The 22,836-nt window shown below is 40.0% G+C and overlaps 3 protein-coding genes across 5 annotated transcripts in view; all 3 read left to right on the top strand.

Annotated features, from left to right (window-relative positions):
* Positions 1 to 22,836, top strand: part of LOC109199848 (uncharacterized) — an 827,125-nt gene that overhangs the window by 443,035 nt on the left and 361,254 nt on the right. The window lies entirely within an intron of this gene.
* On the top strand, positions 15,246 to 22,780 carry LOC109200594 (kinesin-like protein KIF27). Of its 3 annotated transcripts, XM_025898760.1 has the most exons (5): positions 15,246 to 15,878; positions 18,568 to 18,768; positions 19,274 to 19,379; positions 21,717 to 21,917; positions 22,423 to 22,780. In XM_025898760.1, the coding sequence occupies exons 1-3, from the start codon at positions 15,572 to 15,574 to the stop codon at positions 19,297 to 19,299; spliced, it is 534 nt and encodes a 177-aa protein (XP_025754545.1). In that variant the 5' UTR covers positions 15,246 to 15,571; the 3' UTR covers positions 19,300 to 19,379; positions 21,717 to 21,917; positions 22,423 to 22,780. The 3 variants fall into 3 exon arrangements, with proteins under 3 accessions (XP_025754545.1, XP_019211728.1, XP_019211727.1); XM_019356183.2 differs by lacking the exons at positions 15,246 to 15,878; positions 18,568 to 18,768; positions 19,274 to 19,379 and adding an exon at positions 20,842 to 21,545 and having other exon boundaries at positions 21,723 to 21,917; XM_019356182.2 differs by lacking the exons at positions 15,246 to 15,878; positions 18,568 to 18,768; positions 19,274 to 19,379 and adding an exon at positions 20,842 to 21,545.
* LOC112842380 (piggyBac transposable element-derived protein 3-like) lies at positions 16,108 to 18,289 on the top strand. The gene is made up of 2 exons (XM_025898754.1): positions 16,108 to 16,279; positions 16,488 to 18,289. Exon 2 carries the CDS (start codon positions 16,852 to 16,854, stop codon positions 18,286 to 18,288), a length of 1,437 nt encoding a protein of 478 aa, XP_025754539.1. The 5' UTR covers positions 16,108 to 16,279; positions 16,488 to 16,851; the 3' UTR covers position 18,289.

The following is a 22,836-nucleotide window of genomic DNA, read 5'->3' as shown; positions in this document are numbered from 1 at the left end:
CCTTAACGCTGAAGCTGTCTGCTGAAAAGCTGAAAAAGATGAAAAGTTGCAAAAAGTTGTATGGTGGTGAAAAAAACATGTCGCCCTGAGCAGGATTCAAACCTGGCCCTCCTGGTCTCAAGGCAGCTACTCATATCACTGAGCTAAACTCATTCTCTCAAAAAAAGAGGAGGAGAGACCGACAATTCTGCTAAAATGAGCAGAAGCTGCTGAGAATTGTGCTGAGAAGAGGTGAAAAGGCTGAAAATTTTGCAAAAAAGAGGTAAATCAGCAGAATTTCTGCAGAAAAGAGGCAGAACAAAAGAGAAAACTGAAAACAGGTTTTGCCATGACCGGGATTTGAACCTGGCCCTTCTCGTCTCAAGGCAGTTGCTCATCTCACTGAACCAAACTCTTTCTCTCAAAAACAAGAGATGGAGCAACTGACAATTTTACTAAATGAGCAGAAGCTGCTGAGAATTGTGCTGAGAAGAAGTGAAAAGGCTGAAAATTTTGCAGAAAAGAGGTGAATCAGCAGAATTTCTGCAGAAAAGAGGTAAAGAAGCAATAAGTTGCGCTGAAAAGAGATGAATCAGCAGAATTTCTGCTCAAAGGCGGCTATTCATTTCCCTGAGCCAAAGTCATTCTTACAAAGAAGAGGTGGAGAGACGGACAATTCTGCTGAAATGAGCAGAAGCTGCTGAGATTTGTGCTGATAAGAGGTGAAAAGGCTGAAAATTTTGCAGAAAAGAGGTGAAGAAGCAGAATTTCTGCAGAAAAGAGGCAAAGAAGCAGAAACTTGCGCTGAAAAGAGATGAATCAGCAGAGTTTCTGCTCAAAAGAGTTGTCTTTTTTCTGAATACAGCCAAAAAAGCTGGAATTTGTGCTGAAAAGGGGTGAAAAAAATGAAAATTTTGCTGAAAAGGGGTGAAGAAGCTAAAGTATACTAAATCAAAGTATTTGTGCCAAAAGATAGTGTTTCTGCCATATTGTGGTACTACTACATTACAACATGAATACGGATTAAAGATGAAAGAAACTGGCAACAAATTCCTCCACTACAAACCAGTCTGATACCAGTTCTTTGCAGTGTTCACGTTTACTAAGGCACTACCCAAAAGGCGCCACAAGAGGGCACTCCAACACAACAGATGACCTATGTACACTGATGCACTTAGTAACAGTCAGCCTCCTTGAATTGGCAGAAATACTGTGATTTAGTAGTAATACTATAACATAACAGATATACTACCAGGCTCAAAGCAGCTACTCATCTCACTGACCCAAACACATTCTCACAGAGGAGAGGTGGACAGACTGACAATTCTGCTGAAATTAGCAGAAGCTGCTGAGAATTGTGCTGAAAAGAGGTGAATCAGCAGAATTTATGCTGAAAAGAATTTTTTTTCTGAAAACAGCCAAAAAAGCTGGAATTTGTGCTGAAAAGGAGTGAAAAAACTGAAAATTTTGCTGAAAAGGGGTGACGAATCATAACAATCAAAATATTTTAACCAATTGATATTATTTCTGCCAAATCACAGTATTTCTGGTAAATCACAGTGTTTGTGCCAAATCACAGTATTTGTGACAAATCATAGTATTTAGCTAAATCTGTGCTAAAACATAGTATTTGTACTAAAACATAGTATTTCTGCTAAAACGTAGTATTTATACTAAATAATATTTTTTCTGCAAATCAGAGCATTTCTGCTGAAACATAGAAAATTCTGCCAAATCATAGTATTTGAGCCAAATCATACAATTTGTGCTAAAACATTATTTATGATTTAACAGAAACACTGGGACTTGGTAGAAATACTATGATTTACATGAAATACTTTGACTTAGCAGAAATACTATAATCAAGCAAAAAGTACTACAGCATAGCAGAAATTCATTGAGCAAAATTACTAGGATTTGGCAGATACTATGATTTAGCAGAGATAATATGATTTGGCAGAAATACTTAACTTTGGCACAAATACTATAATTGATTAGAAGTACTATAAGATATCAGAAATACGATGTTTTTGCAGAAACGTTAATCTCACTCAAATACTATGAAATAGCAGCAATATTATAATTTGGCAGAAATATTACGTTTTAGCACAAATACTATGACAAAGCAGAAATACTATGACTTAGTAGTAATACTATAACATAACTGTTATACTTCGATTTTGCAGACATACTATGATTTGGCACAAATGCTATGATTTAGCAGAAATACTATGATTGAGTACAAATACTGTGATTTGGCAATAATACTGCTTTTTAGCACAACTACTGAGATTTGACTGAAATACTATGATTTAGCAAAATGCTATTACTTTGTAAAAATACGATGCTTTGTCACAAATACCATGATTTGGTTCGAATACTATGATGTGAAACAAATACTATGATTTGGCAAAAATACTATGATTTCGTACAAATACTATGATTTACCAGAAACTTCGGCTAAAAGGTACTATTTCTGCTTTTTAGTAGAAATACTGTAATTTGGCAAAAATATTACTATTTAGCAGAAGTAGTTTGATTTTGCAGAAATACTATGCCTTAGTAGTACTACTATAACATACCAGATATACGATGGTTGTGAAAACATTCTATGTTTTTAAGCAAATACTATAATATGGCAGAAATACTATGTTTTAGCACAAATACTATGATTTGGTATAAATACTATGATTTGGCAGATATACTATATTCAGCACATATACTTCAACATAACAGAAATTCTACGACTTAGTAGTAATACTATAACATAACAGAAATATTATGATTTGGCACAAGTACTATGATTTAGTACAAATACTACGAATTAGCAGAAATACTGTGACTTAGTAGTAATACTATAACATAATAGATATAATATGATTATGCAGACATTCTATGTTTTTGCACAAATACCACAATATAGCAGAAATACTATGTATTAGCACAAATACTATGATTTGGTATAAATCCTATGATTTGGCACATATACTATATTCAGCAGATACACTATAACATAACAGAAATTCTACGACTCAGTAATAATACTATAACATAACAGAAATATTAATTGGGCACAAATACTATAATTTGGCACAAATACCATCATTTGGCAAAAATACCATCATTTGGCACAAATACGATGATATGGCAGAAATACTATGATTGGGTACAAATACTATGATTTGTCAGAAATAGTGCGTTTTACCACAACTTCTGAGATTTGACTAAAATACTATGATTTAGAAGAAATACTATGACTCCATACAAATACGATGCCTTGGCACAAATACTATGATTTGGCACAAGTACTATGATTTAGTACAAATACTATGATTGGGCAGAAATACTATGTTGCAGTACAAATACTATGATTTGGTAGAAATACTATGCCTTAGTAGTAATACTATAACATAACAGATATACTGTGATTTTGCAGACTAGTATGTTTTTGCACAAATATTATGATTTCGCTCAAATACTATGAAATTGCAGTAATACTATGATTTTGAAGGAATACTGTGATTTGGTAGAAATACTATGCCTTAGTAGTAATACTATAACATAACAGATATACTATGATTTTGCAGACATTCTATGTTTTTGCACAAATACTACGATTGGGCAGAAATACTATGATTTAGCAGAAATACTTTGTTTTAACATAAATACTATCTTTTGGCGTAAATTTCTGCTAAAAGGTACTATTTCTGCTTTTTAGCAGAAATACTGTAATTTTGCATAAATACCGTGATTTGGTATAAATACTATGATTTGGCAGATATACTGTAATCAGTACATACACTATAATATGACAGAAATTCCTCCACTTAGTAGTAATACTATAACATAACATAAATGTTATGATTTGGCACAAAAACCATGATTTGGCAAAAATACTATGATTTAGCAGAAATACCATGTATAGCAGAAGTACTAAGATGTAGTAGAAGTACTTTGATTTAACAGAAATACTATTATGGAGGAGTAATACTTTAACATGGGAGAAATATTGATACAGACACACAAACATACACATACACAGAGCCTAAAGGGAACAGTGGCTGTTAAGAGTCTGGGCTTGGTATATCTAGGTCAGTTAAATTAGCTGCACCTGCTGTAATCAGCACTTACACACACAGACACAGAGAGAGGTAAAAGTTTTCTGCAGTGTATTTCTCACATTCAGGATTCCCCTTGAACAAATGGCCATAATTTCCTAACCGTAGGGGCTAGAACGCTCATTCTGACACCGTTTTGTTCAGAAGAGATGTAGGAATCTGCAGGTCTTCATAATTCAGAGATAAAATATAAATTATTGAAGATATATGACTTGTAATACACTGTAACTGAGTAGAGGCAAAGCAAAACTGCCTTGACTTGCCCTCAAACAACGTTTTGTAACTCTAAATCTATATGGAGCATCAAAATCATTCTTGCACCGTAAGAAACAGCCGGCTTTGGTGAACAGTCATGGGAATTTTCAAGTCTCTGTGGAAATCCATCAAAAAGATATGACGAGAGAAAAAAGTGCCTCATTTCCAGAGTTTGAAATCTGAAGAGATCGGAGCAAGGCACGAATTTCCTACCCTCAAACAAATGTAATTCATGGCCAAACGGTAATAGGTGAGAAAAAAATTCTTGAATTGTGAGCATCAGGGGTGTCTGAAGATATATTGGCACAAGCGTCATGTCTCAACTTTGTTTCGTTAAGGAGATATGACGATTCGAAAATGCCTCTCATTAGAGAATTCCAGTGCTGAGTTTGAACAAACTCTCCATTGACTCTCTATGGAGAGTTTTCAGACTTTGTGTTGGTCTGAGGAGATTTGCCAAAATTCTGTAACGCCCACAACAATGATAGTGACATTTTCTGAAAGCCAGCAAAAATACCTACATTTTGATGTATAATTTGTGGGGGTTGAGTGGAAATTGAGCGAGTTGCAAGAAGTTGTTCAGACATGAAGAGAAAATTCAGAACAGAGCAGCCCTCACTCTGAGTTAATTGCATAGCAACCATAGCAACACATGTATTTTCTGAAAAATCACAATTTTGCAACTGAAAACTTAAAGAGGTATAAAATTAAAACGGTAGAAGATCTGAAAAAGCTGAATCACTCAGGAATAGCCCAATAATCTGAGAACATTTTAAAGTTTGAATGGAGTTTCTAGGTGAAAGTATGAGGACGTAGTTAAGTTTGAAAGACAAGCAAGTTTTAGCAGAATTGTGGAAGTTTCCCATTCATTTCAATAGGACAAATTAAAGGAAAAAAGTGTAATATTTTAATAAGTATAACAGTAATAAACACCAAAAGTCATAGCAGGAATTAGCAGAAAGAGCAGAACAGTTCAGAGTTTGAACGGAGAAAATCGGCTGAAAACTGAGGCAGTAGTTAAGTGCCAAAAAACGTACGGAAGCAACTAGTAAATAGTGGAATAAAGAATAAAGAGAAACAGGAACTCAATAGTGTGGAAGCCCTTTTAGGGCATCCACACAATAAAGAGAAACAGGAACTCAATAGTGTGGATGCTTAATCAGCATCCACACAATTAATGTTTCTGGGATATAATAAACAATATAAGCATACAGGTGTCTAAGCAAACATTGTGGTATACAAACTGAGAGAGTGCAGTGAGTCATGTTTATTCCTGTTCAATATGTGTCTGACACAAGTGGATGAATTAAAAAGTCTGACAGCAGCAGCAACAACAGGCAATGCCTTCTTTCTATCTGTTTACATCTTTTTCTATTATGCCTGTATCCCAGCTTGAAGAGTCCTGGACCCTTTTTCTAGTCAGTGGGTGTGTGGGCAGACAACTCTGGCTTGTCACCCAGTTGGATTTCCTGGTATTTGTAAGATGGCACTATCTACAAATCAGGACACATTAACTATGATATTAAAAAATGACATGATGACATAGTCGTTGGTCAGTTTACCAAGCATTTCTCAGTTTTGTTCTTTATAGTTCTGTTCATCATATCATTGTTTGTGAGTCCTGGATTATTTGATGATATGTTTACATTATGTATTCTTTTGTTTTCAGTTCCATATTGCTTTTTAGTGTAGTTCTTCTTCAGCGTTCCACAAGTGGATGGAACACTTGTGAAAATACTCTAGTGTTAAAGCCAGTCTTGTCTTCATGTCTGTTTATGGTTTTGTCTGTGTCAAGCTCGTGTGTCGTAGTCTGGGTTTTAGTTTGGTGGCCTCTTGTCTCTTTCTTGTGTTGAGTCATACTTCCAGAGGTGGGACCAAGTCATTGTTTTGCAAGTCTCAAGTAAGTCCCAAGTCTTTATCCTCAAGTCACAAGTCAAGTCTCAAGTAAAGTCAAGCAAGTCAGAGTCAAGTCGCAAGTCAAGACAGACAACTTTCAAGTCAAGTCCCAAGTCCGAAACTTTGAATTTCAAGTCCTTTCAAGTCTTTTTTTTAACCCTCTGGGGTCCCGGGTATAATTGGCCGTTCTTGACTACTTTTGATTTTACTTCTATATTTCACTTTTAAAATATGTTTTTCTTGCCTTGTTTGGTATCATTATTTACAGCACAACCTCAAATATCTGAAATTTGAGTTATTTTTTTCATTTTGGTATACTATATTAGCACAGTTGATCTAAATTCAGACAAAAAATTCAGAATCCGAGTAGAAAAAAGTTATATTTTTTTACATGTTTAACGAATCATTTTCATAACTTGAAATGCAAATAGAAATTGTACATTTCTAAAAATTATGCACAAGTTTTGCAAACAACAAAGTTATATGGTACTATTTCCTAAAAATGCAGCCAAGGCCTCAGGCATTTTTTATATAACCATTTAAATCTATTTACAGAACAATCAGGTGTGCTGCATTAAATAAGAAGGCACACAAATTATTTGTGCCAGTCCAAAAAATGTAGTTTGTGTTCAGTATAAGACAGAGGAGAACACCACAGGCCTAAACCCTGCAGGTCTGACAACTGGAGGTGCAACAGTCCAGTTTTCTATGTGGAGACAGCGTTTACACTGGAATCTGCCTTTGACAGCTTTTTTAGATCAAATATGAAATTCAGCAGTCTAACCGACACACAATACAAAACAATAACTACACAACAAACTAACTACAGCCTCCAAACACGCTAAACGTCACTAATGTCTCACATATGAAAACTCTCTCTCTCTCTTTCTTTCGCTCGCCCACTTTCCGTCGCGGGTGTCACTCCTAAAAACTTCCCCTTCTCCCTAAACAACCAAATGTCACATGTTGCCTTATCATTTTTTTGATTGGCTGACATGGTAAACTCTAACACCAATAGGGAAGGGGTGTTTTTTCTTTTTCTTTTTTCACTCGTAAGTGGAGAGCGTATGCTAGGCTGTCTGTAGAAAACGCCGTTTTTGTCTAGCATCCCTGTTGAGAATAACCTTTGCAAATAAACAACAGCTAATAATATAAGATCAAAGTATTTTATTTGATGTATTGACATAAATGACAGAAGAAAAAGGCCATGTATAGCAGGACTACTCAATTACACACTAAGGTGGGCCAGATTTTCTAACCAAAAAATTTTTTTTCCCTGGCTCAGACATGCAAAAGTTAAACACGACCATACACTAATTGCAAATTAAACACAGTGATTTTGAATTGTGATGTGATGGTAAAATAAATATTTGTCAGTCTAAACTGGGTTAAATCTACGGGGTTAATGATGGGGAGGAGACGGAGAGAGACTGAGTACAGCTACAGAACCCACTTTCTGAAACGGACCCTGCTCACCATTCACCGACAATTCTGAGCTAACAAGTTGCATGTTATTCTTGGATGCGCTTGCAGGACCGGATTTAAAATAGCATGACAAACATATCATACCTGTTAAAGCCAAACAGTATCATCAACGTAGCCCGGAGAACATTTGCTAATAAGATGAAGTTAGCTAAGTCAGCTGTCTCATCGTAGCAAAAAAAAAAAAAAAAAAAGCACCACCTACCGTTCTTTATGCAACTTCAAATGTCGGACAAAGTTGGAAGTTGTTCCATCTCCGTCTGTGATTCTCTTCTTGCATGTTTTGCATATTGCATTTCATTTTTTGTTGACTACTTCGTAGTTTATGTACCCGAAAGAAATTACTCTTGGAAGCATTTTTGGCTCGAGCGTTTTTGTTCTTGTTTTTTTCAAATCTGGTTAATTTGATTGGCTGTGCTACAGCCCACGCCCACATACATACAGAGTGTGGTAAGAATGAATGAATGAATAAAGTGAATTAATGGTCCGCACTTTTTATATAATATGTATGTTAAATTTTAGATTTGGGTAAAATATCAAGTCTTTTCAAGTAAACAGGTTCAAGTCCAATTCAAGTCCCAAGTCACTGGTGTAAAAGTCCAAGTCAAGTCACAAGTCTTACAACCTTTTTTCAAGTCAAGTCTAAAGTCATAAAATTAATGACTCGAGTCTGACTCGAGTCCAAGTCATGTGACTCGAGTCCACACCTCTGCTTACTTCCACTGTCTTCTTATTCCCAATGTATACCTGCTGTGTTATGCAGCTGTCTCCAATTCCCCTAATTGCCATCCTATTTATACATTTTGCCAATCTCCTGGTTTGAAGTACATTATTCTATTCTATTCTATTTATACAGCGCCAAATCACAACAACAGTCACCTCAAGGCGCTTTATATTGTAAGTTCGATTTTACAATTATACATACAGAGAAAAACACAACAAACATATTATTCCATATAAGCAAGCACTTTAGCGACAGCGTTAAGGAAAAACTCCCCTTTAACAGGAAGAAACTTCCGGCAGAACCAGGCTCAGGGCCATCTGCTGCAACCGGTTGGGGTAAGAGAGAAGGAAGACAGGATAAAAGACATGCTGTGGAAGAGAGCCAGAGATTAATAACAAGTATGATTCGATGCAGAGAGGTCTATTAACACATAGTGAGTGAGAAAGGTGACTGAAAAGGAAAAACTCAATGCATCATGGGAATCCCCCAGCAGCCTACAGCTATTGCAGCATAACTAAGGGAGGATTCAGGGTCACCTGGTCCAGCCCTAACTATATGCTTTAGCAAAAAGGAAAGTTTGAAGCCTAATCTTGAAAGTAGAGATAGTGTCTGTCTCCCGAATCCAAACTGGAAGCTGGTTCCACAGAAGAGGGGCCTGAAAACTGAAGGCTCTCCCTCCCATTCTACTTTTACATACTCTAGGAAAAACAAGTAGGCCTGCAGTGCAAGAGCGAGGTGCTCTAATACGGTGATATGGTACTACAAGGTCATAAAGATAGGATGGGGCATGATTATTTAAGACCTTGTATTTTGAATTCAATTCTGGATTTAACAGGGAGCCAATGAAGGGAAGCCATTATAGGAGAAATCTGCTCTCTCTTTCCAGTCCCTGTCAGGACTCTTGCTGCAGCATTTTGGATTAGCTGAAGGCTTTTCAGGGAGTTTTTAGGACTTCCTGATAATAAAGAATTACAGTAGTCCAGCCTGGAAGTAATAAATGCATGAACTAGTTTTTCAGCATCACTCTGAGACAGGATATTTCTAACTTTAGAGATGTTGTGCAAACGGAAGAAAGCAGTATTACATCCATCCATCCATCCATCCATCCATCTTCATCCGCTTTATCCGAGGCCGGGTCGCGGGGGCAGCAGCCTAAGCAGAGAAGCCCAGACCTCCCTCTCCCCAGCCACCTCCTCCAGCTTATCCGGGGGAACACCAAGGTGTTCCCAGGCCAGCCGAGAGATATAATCTCTCCAGCGTGTCCTGGATCTGCCCCGGGCCTCCTCCCGGTGGGACATGCCCGGAACACCTCACCCAGGAGGCATCCTTGTCAGATGCCCGAACCACCTCAACTGGCTCCTTTCGATGTGGAGGAGCAGCGGCTCTACTCTGAGCCCCTCCCGGATGGCCGAGCTTCTCACCCCATCTCTAAGGGAGAGGCCAGCCACCCTTCGGAGGAAGCTCATTTCTGCCGCTTGTATCCGCAATCTCGTTCTTTCGGTCACTACCCACAGCTCGTGGCCATAGGTGAGGGTAGGGACGTAGATCAACCGGTAAATTGAGAGCTTCGCTTTTACACTCAGCTCCCTCTTCACCACGACGGACCGGTGCAGCGTCCGTATCACTGCAGCCGCAGCACCAATCCGTCTGTCGATCTCCGGCTCCCTTCTCCCATCACTCGCGAACAAGATCCCGAGATACTTGAACTCCTCCACTTGGGGCAGGAACTCATCCCCGACCCGGAGTGGGCACTCCACCCTTTTCCGGCTGAGAACCATGGCCTCAGATTTGGAGGTGCTGATCCTCATTCCCGCTGCTTCACACTCGGCTGCGAACCGTTCCAGTGCGAGCTGAAGGCCTTCACCTGATGAAGCCAACAGAACCACATCATCCGCAAAAAGCAGAGATGAGATTCTGAGGCCACCAAAGCAAAAGCTCTCCGCCACTTGGCTGCACCTAGAAATCCTGTCCATAAAAATTATGAACAGAACCGGTGACAAAGGGCAGCCCTGGCGGAGCCCATCACCCACCGGGAACGAGTCCGACTTATTGCCGGCAATGCGAACCAAACTCTTGCAACGGTTGTATAGGGATCGAATGGCCCGTAGCAATGGGCCAGACACCCCATACTCCCGCAACACCTCCCACAGGACACCCCGAGGGACACGGTCGAATGCCTTCTCCAAGTCCACAAAACACATGTAGACTGGTTGGGCAAACTCCCATGCACCCTCAAGTATCCTTGAGAGGATAAAGAGCTGGTCCAGTGTTCCGCGACCAGGACGAAAACCGCATTGTTCCTCCTGTATCCGAGGTTCGACTAACGGACGAACTCTCCTTTCCAGCACCCTGGCATAGACTTTCCCAGGGAGGCTGAGGAGTGTGATCCCCCTGTAGTTGGAACACACCCTCCGGTCCGCCTTCTGAAAGATGGGGACCACCACCCCGGTCTGCCAGTCCAGGGGTACTCCCCCTGATCTCCACGCAACATTGTAGAGGCGTGTCAACCAGGACAGCCCTACAACATCCAGAGCCTTCAGGAACTCGGGGCGGACCTCATCAACACCAGGGGCTCTGCCACCAAGGAGTTGTTTAACTGCCTCAGTGACCTCGCCCCTGGAAATTGGCGGGTCATTCCCCTCATCCCCAGACTCTGCTTCCTCCTCGGAAGACGTGTCAGTGGGATTAAGGAGGTCCTCGAAGTATTCCTTCCACCGCCTGACAATTTTCTCAGTCGACGTCAGCAGCGCTTCGCCAGCACTATACACAGTGCAGGTAGAGCACCGCTTTCCCCTCCTGAGACGCCTGACGGTTTGCCAGAATCTCTTTGAGGCAGTCCGAAAGTCTTTTTCCATGGCCTCTCCGAACTCCTCCCACACCCGAGTTTTTGCTTCAGCCGCTGCCCGAGCCGCATTCCGCTTGGCCTGTCGATACCTGTCGGCTGCCTCCGGAGTCCCACAGGCTAACCAAGCCCGATAGGACTCCTTCTTCAGCTTGGTGGCTCCCTTCACCTCTGGTGTCCACCATTTGGTTCGGGGATTACCACCACGGCAGGCACCAACCACCTTGCGGCCGCAGCTCAATGCAGCAGCTTCGGCGATGGAGACGCTGAACATGGTCCATTCGGACTCAATGTCCCCAGTCTCCCTCGGAATGCTGTTGAAGCTCTGCCGGAGGTGTGCGTTGAAGATCTCGCGGACTGGGGCCTCTGCTAGACGTTCCCAGCACACCCTCACTACGCGTTTAGGTGCACCGGGTCTGTCCAGCGTCCTCCCACGCCACCTGATCCAACTCACCACCAGGTGGTGATCAGTTGACAGCTCAGCCCCTCTCTTTACCCGAGTGTCCAGAACATATGGTCGCAGGTCTGGTGATACGATTACAAAATCGATCATCGACCTGCGGCCTAGAGCGTCCTGGTGCCACGTGCACTTATGGACACTCTTATGTTCGAACAAGGTGTTCGTTATGGCCAAACTGTGATTTGCACAGAAGTCCAATAACAAAACACCGCTCGGATTCAGATCAGGGAGGCCGTTCCTCCCAATATGCAGTATTACATATTTGTTTAATATGTGCATTGAAGGACATATCCTGGTGAAAAATGACTCCAAGGTTCCTCACAGTGTTACTGGAGGCCAAGGTAATGCCACCCAGAGTAAGAATCTGGTTAGATACCATATTTCTAAGATTTTCAGGGCCAAATACAATGACCTCATTTTTATCTGAATTAAGGAGCAGAAAGTTAGCGGCCATCCAGGTCTTTATGTCTGTAAGACATTCCTGCAGTTTAACTAAATGGTGTTTGTTATCTGGCTTCATGGACAGATAGAGCTGGGTGTCATCTGCATAGCACTGAAAATTTATGCTATGTCTTCTAATGATGCTGCCTAGGGGAAGCATGTATAATGTAAATAGAATTGGTCCTAGCACTGAACCCTGTAGAACTCCATAATTAACCTCAACATGTGAAGAAGACTCTCCATTTACATGAACAAATTGGAGTCTATTAGATAAATATGATACAAACCACTGCAGCACAGTACCTGTAATACCTACAGCATGTTTTGCAGCCATCTTTTACGGTGTGGTCTGCTGGGGCGGCAGCATCTCTGCTGGGGACAGGAAGAGACTGAACAGGCTGATCCGCAGGGCCAGCTCTGTTCTAGGATGCCCTCTGGACCCAGTGGAGGTGGTGAGTGACAGGAGAATGGTGGCTAAGCTTTCATCCCTCTCACCCCATGCAGGAAACTCTAACAGCACTGAACAGCTCCTTCAGTGGCAGGCTGCGGCACCCACGGTGTGGGACAGAGAGATTTTGCAGGTCTTTCCTCCCTACTGCTGTCAGACTCTACAACAAAGACTTCAACTGATCAAACACACACAAACGAGTTATCTGCTTTAGGCTACGTGTTTGAGAATTATACCACTGGGTCAAGTACTTCTGATTTGAGGCCTTATTTTTCACAGGAGCTACAGTATCCAGTGTCATATGTGGTGAAGAGGCAAAATCAGTTCACCTATATATTTTGTATTGTGCCTTAATTAAGTGTTCCCTGGTGTTTCCAAGTTGCAGTGTGTGTTACTACCAGTAAGTTTGGTAGTTCATCAAATAGAAGACTTTCTGTTCCTGTAATATTGAATGTTGTTTTAAAAGGTGTCCAAAAACAGAAAATAAAGTATTTCAAAAGACAAGGAGTATGTCACAATGAATATATAATTTGAATTTATACAATTTAATTAATTCCGGTGCCAGCAGTTAAATGTTATGTATTTAGCACCAAATCACAACAGCAGTCACCTAAAGACACTTTATGTTGCTGGGTAAAAACACAACAATAATACAAAGAAAACAACAACAATTTAATTACCCAATATGAGCTAACATTTAGTGAGAGTGGGAAGGAAAAACTCCATTTGAAGAGATAGAAACATCTGGCAGAAACAGGCTCAAGGAGAGACAGCTATCTACTATGACTGGCTGAGGTTGATGAAAAGGAGACAGGACAACATATACACTGTGCAAGAGAGCAAGAGATACATACTAACTAATGATTAAATGCAGAGAGGTGTATAAACACAGAACGAGCAAAGAAGGAAAAAATTCATACATCACGGGAAGCCCGCAAGAGCCTAGGCTTATTGCAGCACAAATAAGGGAAGATTCAGGGTCACCTGATCCACTCTAACTGTATTATTTGTCAAAACTGAAGGTTTTAATGCTAATCTCAAAAGCAGAGATGGGTGTTTGTCTTCTGAATTAATATAGAATAGAATAGAATTTAATAGAATAGAATTCAACTTTATTGTCATTGCACATGTCACAGGTACAAGGCAACGAAATGCAGTTTGCATCCATCCAGAAGTGCTTTAGCCATGATATAGATATATTACAATATATATTAGCAATAATATAGGTATGTAAGTATATTATAGAAATGGGTCTATTATGGTATGTTACAATGTACACGGTATGAAGGTATGTTATGAATATGCTATAACTATAAGTATGTACAGGCTGTAGTGAGTACAAGCTATGTACAGGCTATGAACAGGGTATAAATATGAAAAACTATACAGAATATGAAATTAAAAAACTATACAGAAATATGAGATATACAGCTATACAGAAATGTGAACTATGCAGGTTATAAACAGTTGTAGAATTAAAAATTATTGTATTGTACAGGATGATGTGAGCTGCATCCACAGAAGAGAGGCCTGAGAGATGAAGACTCTGATTCCCGTTCAACCTTAAAATTCTATAGGAACCACAAGTACACCTAATATTCCAAAATTAAAATCTGGATTTCAAAGCGAGTCAGTGAAGACAAGCAAATATGGCTGAAATATGCTGTCTCTTTATAGTCCCTGTCATGACTCTCTCAGCAACACTTTTGATCCATCAATATTAAACAATTATTGATGGAGCAGATTGAGATGAAACTTGGCACAGAGGTACAGTAGGTGTCCCAGAGGAAGAATGTGTTGAAAGTTGAACCTCAACTATTCAGGCTGATTTTTAATGAATTTTTGAAAATGATATAATTATAATTTATTAACTGTATTGCATTGGATACAAGTTTCCTGTAATTTCTGAGGAATATTACAGTGAATCTGGCTGAAATTTGGCACAGGGGTACAGTAGGTGTCCCAGAGTAAGAATCTGTTGAAAGTTGGACCTCAACTACTAAGGATGATTTTTAATGAATTTTTGAAATAGACATAATGCTATTGTATTGACTGTATTGCATTGAATACAAGTTTGCTTTAATATCTGAGGAATTCTACAGTAAATCTGGCTGAAACTTGGAACACAGGTACAGTAGGTGTCCCAGAGTAAGAATCTTTTGAAAGTTGGACCTCAACTATTCAGGATGATTTTTAATAAATTTTTGAAAATGACATGATTATAGTTTATTAACTGTATTGCATTGGATACAAGTTTCCTGTAATTTCTGAGGAATATTACAGTGAATCTGGCTGAAATTTGGCACAGAGGTACAGTAGGTGTCCCAGAGTAAGAATCTGTTGAAAGTTGGAGCTCAACTACTAAGGATGAGTTTTAATGAATTTTTGAAATAGACATAATCCTATTGTATTGACTGTATTGCATTGAATACAAGTTTGCTTTAATATCTGAGGAATTCTACAGTAAATCTGGCTGAAACTTGGCACAGAGGTACAGTAGGTGTCCCAGAGGAGGGATGTGTTGAAAGTGGGAGCTCAACTTCTAAGGATGATTTTTAATGAATTTTTGAAAATTACATAATTGTTGTGTATTGACTTCATTGTATTGAATACAAGTTTGCTTTAATATCTGAGGAATTCTACAGTAAATCTGTCTGAAACTTGGAACACAGGTACAGTAGGTGTCCCAGAGGAGGGATGTGTTGAAAGTGGGACATCAACTACTAAGGATGATTTTTAATGAATTGTTGAATATGCAACCAGACTGTCACTTTGGTTGTATTGGGCTGTTCCAGTGCACGCGCGCGCCGGTGTAGGCTTTCAATCGGGATATAAAGCGAAAAGGTGATAACGTAAAGACTGGTGTGAAAGCGCAAGGAAATTTCTGCGGCGGAGAAGAAGCGGCTGGCTTGACCGCGGCTCACAAATGACGGCTCACTTGACCGCGGTTGTACGGGTGGCGGTCCGTATCCGACCTCTGCTCCCTAAAGAAGTCCTCCACCGCCACAGGGTGTGTGTGCGGGTAGTGCCGGGGACCGGACAGGTGATGGTGGGCGAGGACCGATGCTTCTACTTTGACAACGCGTTTGGACCATCAGTCAGCCAGGATGAGGTGTACGAGTCCTGCGTCCATCTCCTGGTGGAGCGTTTGGTCAACGGCGAAAATGCTACCGTTTTTTGTTACGGGCAGACTGGATCAGGCAAGACGTACACACTGGGTGGAAGGAGCCAAGGTAATGTGACGTTTAACCAAATGTGGTTAAGCTCCAACACAGAGCTTAACCACTCTGTGACTGATAAGTGACTGATAAGTTCAAGGAGTGTTTGTGCTCTCTAAGGCCCATTAATCATCTGAACTTTCTAACTTCATAACCGTAATTCTCTTTTTCCAAAACCTTCCATAGCCTCCTGACTACCAGCAATGCAAATTTGTCCTCTGTAGATGACATTTCTAAACCTGAATATCTTCCATCCACTGCATACTACAGAATTACCTACTTTTGGTATCTACAGAGGACATTTGGGGCTTTCCAATGATACCAAATGTGAAGGGGTGGGGCTTTGGGAACTTTAGTTTTTTCATCAAGGATCATGGTGGCCATCACTGCAAGCACATTTTATGGGAAGAAGAAAAGTAAGTGCATAAAACTTTTTATTGAGCAATTTTTGGCTATAAATGTTGTTAACATATTTTAGATTAGTCTCTTAATAACAAATTAAAACATAGTATGCCTAATTTTAACTTTATTTTAGTATAGTATTGAAGTGTTTAAAAAATGTCCTTCGTAGTGGACATTTGTAGTTATTTCCTCTATTTTGTTCCATTTTTTTCAAATGACCAGAAAGGGAGTCTTTTTCTGAAGCAGAAAGAATTTTATTACGAATTGTTGAGGGAAACTCAGATCTTGAGTTGTCTGATGAAGAAGATCAAGATGCATTGTTTGAGCCAGAAGCAGAGGAAGATGATTCAGGGAGCTCTGAGGATGAAATCCAGGCAGGGCAAGCAGATACCGAGGAGTCAGATCAAGCTGAACAGTGCAGTCGGCGTCCACTGTGGAGCAGGAATTCAAAGTACACCTTGAGTTTATATTTTAAAACAATAGCAAATTTTATTTAACAATTGAAACTCATTTAAGTGTTTTCTTCCCTTTTTCAAGATTCAAATTCCAAGTTGATGATCCTGCCATTGTTGAGAACAATGATGCCATGACACGCGAAAACTGGGCCCCAATGGATTACTTCAAGCAGTACATCGATGACTCAGTGTTTGAAAGAATGGCCTTGTGCACAAATCAGCGTGCAATCCTTGAGTCTGGAGCAACACTAAATACCACTCCTGAAGAACTGAAGACATTCTTTGGGATTTCCATTTACATGGGTTGTCTAGGATATCCAAACATTCAAATGTATTGGGCCTCAAACACCAGAGTTCAAGTTGTGGCAGAATCCATGACTAGAAATCGTTTCTACAGAAATTCCATCAAGATCATCAATGACCTTGATGTTTCAGATGATGAAAAAAGAAGTGATCTCTTGTGGAAAATCAGGCCCCTTTTGGCCAAAGTGAGGCAAGGATGTCTGAGTCTACCTAGGACAGAAAAATTGTGCATTGACGAGCAAATGATCCCATTTACTGGTCGCTGCCCTGTGCGCCAGTACGTACCAGGCAAGCCATATCCAACTGGATTGAAGGTGTTTGTCTTAGCCGCACCAACTGGTTTGGTCTTAGACTTTGTGGTCTACCAAGGCAAGACTACCTTCGGGGATACAGGAGGAATGGGTATTGGAGAGAAAGCTGTTCTTCATTTGGCAGAGTCTGTTCCCCAAGGAAGCCACCTGTTCTTTGACAGGTTCTTCACAACTATCAAACTCCTTGACACCCTAAAGATGAAAGGGCTGACTGGAACTGGAACCCTCATGAGTAACAGGATTCCAAAGGAGTGCAAGATCATAGGAGATAAGCCCTTCAAGAAGAAAGAAAGAGGGGCATCAGAGATGGTAGTCAGACGAAGTCCTCCTGAACTTGCTGTCATTAAGTGGTTGGACAACAAGCCAGTTGTCATGGCATCCTCTGCCTATGGCATTGAACCTCAGGACACACGCACAAGATGGTCCAAGAAAGACAAACGATTTGTCCAGGTGCCAAGGCCACTGATAATTGCTGAGTACAATACCAACATGGGTGGCGTGGACCTTGTTGACCGAATGTTGAGTTTCTACAGGATGGCCTCTCGTACTCGGAAATGGACGGTACGTGCAGTTCTCCACTTTTTTGATCTGGCAATCACCAACTCGTGGCTTCAGTATAGGAGTGACTTGCAGTTTCGGGGAAAGAAACCACTGAAGCTCCTTGACTTCAAGCTGCTGCTTGGTGAAGAGTTGATTACTCAGGCTCAAGGAGGAAGTGCAAATGACAGTGTAGATGACTATACTCCCCCACGCCAAAAGTGGAAACCTCAGCCAAATGAAGCTCTGAGACACTATGGTGCCATCCATCTTCCAGAGATGGTGGATGAAACACATGCATCAAGATGTCGCAGATCCAACTGCACGAGCAGAACATACGTGATGTGCACAAAGTGCAAGGTATTCCTCTGTGTTTCCAAGAAGGGGAATTGCTTTTTGAAGTATCACTCCAAATAAACACAACAGAATTAATCAAAAGTGATGCTGGTCTGTGGACGTTAACCTTGTTCTTAGGTTTACCTCTTTTTTGTGGGGAAGCAACTATTTGCCATCAAAGTTCCATTTTACATGTTTGGCCTTCCAATGTCCTCTGCAGTGGACATGTGATATCTAAAAAATAAAAACTTTTTTTTCTAAAAAAATGATTTCAGTCTTCTGATTACCTTACAAACATTGGGGGATTTTAAAAAAATTTTGATTGGACAACATTTTTTTTCCTGGTAGTCAGGAGGATAGATGAAGAGGGGGGAATTATTGACCGTGCAGCCCAGGATCTGTTCATATACCTGGCGGAGAAGACGAAGGAAAGTGATGTTGTGGATGTCACAGTGAAGGTGTCCTACATTGAGGTGTACAAGGAGGAACTACGAGACCTGTTGCAGCGGCAGACCACCCACAAAGAGCTTCATATCAGGGAAGATGAGAGGGGAAACACGGGTAATCAACTTTTTCTACCTTTACTTATATTTTAGTATTCAGAGTGGAAATAAAAAAGTATAAACCATACACCTTCAGAGATGACAAACTGCGTCCTATATTTTCGACCATCCATCTGAGTATCATCCTATTGATAGACCGTTGTGATGTTATTAACACTTATGTATTTCAGGATAAAAAGTTTGAGAGAGCGCACTGGAGAAATCACAAGTACTGCAAAAGATATTATATACTGTGTAATCATTTACAGTCAGTGGCTCTGTGGTGCACCTACTTGTAATTAGGGTTGCAAAATTCCCGGAATTTTCAAAGATGGAAACTTTCCATGGGAATAAACGGGAATTTATGGGAATAAACTGGGAATTTTCAAAATTGAAGGTTGGCTCTTCTTAGGGAACTTAAATGTAGTTGAGCAAAGTATATTTTAGCATAATATTGACAAAAACAAACAAATGCAATTCAATTACACTTGAATATCCATGCCATTCCTTAATCACATGTACAGAGCACATGCTTGCGGAGGGGCCGTAGTTACACTCAGCAGCACAGGAACAGAACAGGAGGGAGAGACCGAGAAAGAGAGCCAGGGACAACAACTTCACATTAGAAAGGTATAGTAATCATCCACAACTATTTTCAGTTGCACATGATAAAGGATTCAGAAAGTTTATTCATGCAGGTCCATATAAAAGAGAATATGCATCTTCTTTTTGTTTTCATATTTTAATTTATATTTAATTGTGTTGTGGTTTGCAGTGTTTTGTGTTGTTGCACAAAGTAAAAAGCTGAAAATTTAAATAGCTATAAGTTGAAATGTGAATAGTTGGTTTTTGTATTACATGATTTATTTATTACATTTTATGTGGAATAAATAAAAGTATATTTACGGTGGCCCTACAGACAAAGCACGTACAAACTCCGAAACATGTAAAAACTCCAAAACACGTAAAAACTCCAAAGCACGTAAAAACTCCGAAGCACGTACAAACTCTGAAGCATGTACAAACTCCAAAACACGTAAAAACTCCATAGCACGTACAAACTCTGAAGCACATACATTGACTGTATTGCATTGAATACAAGTTTGCTTTAATATCTGAGGAATTCTACAGTAAATCTGTCTGAAACTTGGAACACAGGTACAGTAGGTGTCCCAGAGGGGGGATGTGTTGAAAGTGGGACCTCAACTTCTAAGGATGAGTTTTAATGAATTTTTGAAAATTGACATAATTGTTGTGTATTGACTTTATTGCGTTGAATACAAGTTTGCTTTAATATCTGAGGAATTCTACAGTAAATCTGTCTGAAACATGGAACACAGGTACAGTAGGTGTCCCAGAGGAGGGATGTGTTGAAAGTGGGACCTCAACTTCTAAGGATGATTTTTAATGAATTTTTGAAATTGACATAATTCTATTGTATTGACTGTATTGCACTGAATACAAGTTTGCTTTAATATCTGAGGAATTCTACAGTAAATCTGGGTGAAACTTGGCACAGAGGTACAGTAGGTGTCCCAGAGTAAGAATCTGTTGAAAGTTGGACCTCAACTACTAAGGATGATTTTTAATGAATTCTTGAAAATGATATAATTACAGTTTATTAACTGTATTGCATTGGATACAACTTTCCTGTAATTTCTGAGGAATATTACAGTGAATCTGGCTGAAATTTGGCACAGAGATACAGTAGGTGTCCCACAGTAAGAATCTTTTGAAAGTTGGACCTCAACTATTTAGGATGATTTTTAATGAATTTTTGAAAATGACATGATTAACTGTATTGCATTGGATACAAGTTTCCTGTAATTTCTGAGGAATATTACAGTGAATCTGGCTGAAATTTGGCACAGAGGTACAGTAGGTGTCCCAGAGTAAGAATCTGTTGAAAGTTGGAGCTCAACTACTAAGGATGATTTTTAATGAATTTTTGAAATAGACATAATCCTATTGTATTGACTGTATTGCATTGAATACAAGTTTGCTTTAATATCTGAGGAATTCTACAATGAATCTGGCTGAAACTTGGCACAGAGGTACAGTAGGTGTCCCAGAGGAGGGATGTGTTGAAAGTGGGACCTCAACTTCTAAGGATGATTTTTAATGAATTTTTGAAATAGACATAATCCTATTGTATTGACTTTATTGCATTGAATACAAGTTTGCTTTAATATCTGAGGAATTCTACAGTAAATCTGTCTGAAACTTGGAACACAGGTACAGTAGGTGTCCCAGAGGAGGGATGTGTTGAAAGTTGGACATCAACTACTAAGGATGATTTTTAATGAATTGTTGAATATGCAACCAGACTGTCACTTTGGTTGTATTGGGCTGTTCCAGTGCACGCGCGCGCCGGTGTAGGCTTTCAATCAGGATATAAAGCGAAAAGGCGCTAACGTAAAGACTGGTGTAAAAGCGCAAGGAAATTTCTGCGGCGGAGAAGAAGCGGCTGGCTTGACCGCGGCTCACAAATGACGGCTCACTTGACCGCGGTTGTACGGGTGGCGGTCCGTATCCGACCTCTGCTCCCTAAAGAAGTCCTCCACCACCACAGGGTGTGTGTGCGGGTAGTGCCGGGGACCGGACAGGTGATGGTGGGCGAGGACCGATGCTTCTACTTTGACAACGCGTTTGGACCATCAGTCAGCCAGGATGAGGTGTACGAGTCCTGCGTCCATCTCCTGGTGGAGCGTTTGGTCAACGGCGAAAATGCTACCGTTTTTTGTTACGGGCAGACTGGATCAGGCAAGATGTACACACTGGGTGGAAGGAGCCAAGGTAATGTGACGTTTAACCAAATGTGGTTAAGCTCCAACACAGAGCTTAACCACTCTGTGACTGATAAGTGACTGATAAGTTCAAGGAGTGTTTGTGCTCTCTAAGGCCCATTAATCATCTGAACTTTCTAACTTCATAACCGTAATTCTCTTTTTCCAAAACCTTCCATGGATGAAGAGGGGGGAATTATTGACCGTGCAGCCCAGGATCTGTTCATATACCTGGCGGAGAAGACGAAGGAAAGTGATGTTGTGGATGTCACAGTGAAGGTGTCCTACATTGAGGTGTACAAGGAGGAACTACGAGACCTGTTGCAGCGGTAGACCACCCACAAAGAGCTTCATATCAGGGAAGATGAGAGGGGAAACATGGGTAATCAACTTTTTCTACCTTTACTTATATTTTAGTATTCAGAGTGGAAATAAAAAAGTATAAACCATACACCTTCAGAGATGACAAACTGCGTCCTATATTTTCGACCATCCATCTGAGTATCATCCTATTGATAGACCGTTGTGATGTTATTAACACTTATGTATTTCAGGATAAAAAGTTTGAGAGAGCGCACTGGAGAAATCACAAGTACTGCAAAAGATATTATATACTGTGTAATCATTTACAGTCAGTGGCTCTGTGGTGCACCTACTTGTAATTAGGGTTGCAAAATTCCCGTAATTTTCAAAGATGGAAACTTTCCATGGGAATAAACGGGAATTTATGGGAATAAACTGGGAATTTTCAAAATTGAAGGTTGGCTCTTCTTAGGGAACTTAAATATAGTTGAGCAAAGTATATTTTAGCATAATATTGACAAAAACAAACAAATGCAATTCAATTACACTTGAATATCCATGCCATTCCTTAATCACATGTACAGAGCACATGCTTGCGGAGGGGCCGGGAGAGACCGAGAAAGAGAGCCAGGGACAACAACTTCACATTAGAAAGGTATAGTAATCATCCACAACTATTTTCAGTTGCACATTGTGAAGGGGAGAAATATTTTACTGCTATTATTTGTTGCTATTTTTATAATCATCATTACCATTTCATGTTAATAGGGATGTTGCATTCAGATGCATTCAGATGTTCAAACATATTGGTATTGTATTAGCCTTTGTTACAGGTACAAAGAAGAACCATTTTAAATGGTTGAGTTGAATCTATAATTTAAATGTTATTAATGCTTTTATGATCTCTGTGTAGAGGACAGAGACAGGAAAATACACTCTGTGCCAAAATGAGACAGGAAATGCGTCTGCAAGCCATGCTTTTGCAGAAGTGAAACTGT

The sequence above is a fragment of the Oreochromis niloticus genome, linkage group LG15 (genome assembly GCF_001858045.2).
Source record: "Oreochromis niloticus isolate F11D_XX linkage group LG15, O_niloticus_UMD_NMBU, whole genome shotgun sequence".
In the NCBI taxonomy this organism is placed as follows: Eukaryota; Metazoa; Chordata; class Actinopteri; order Cichliformes; family Cichlidae; genus Oreochromis; species Oreochromis niloticus.
The sequence above is the reverse complement of the archived record's forward strand: the minus strand, read 5'-3'. Positions and strand labels throughout refer to the sequence as shown.

Bases quoted from the DNA above. Each gene is read 5' to 3' on its own strand.
- LOC109200594 (XM_025898760.1), top strand. From the start codon at position 15,572: ATGACGGCTCACTTGACCGCGGTTGTACGGGTGGCGGTCCGTATCCGA. The intron at 15,879-18,567 runs GTAATGTGACGT...TCAGGAGGATAG, and splicing joins ACTGGGTGGAAGGAGCCAAG to ATGAAGAGGGGGGAATTATT. The intron at 18,769-19,273 runs GTAATCAACTTT...TCACATGTACAG, and splicing joins AGATGAGAGGGGAAACACGG to AGCACATGCTTGCGGAGGGG.
- LOC112842380 (XM_025898754.1), top strand. From the start codon at position 16,852: ATGACACGCGAAAACTGGGCCCCAATGGATTACTTCAAGCAGTACATC.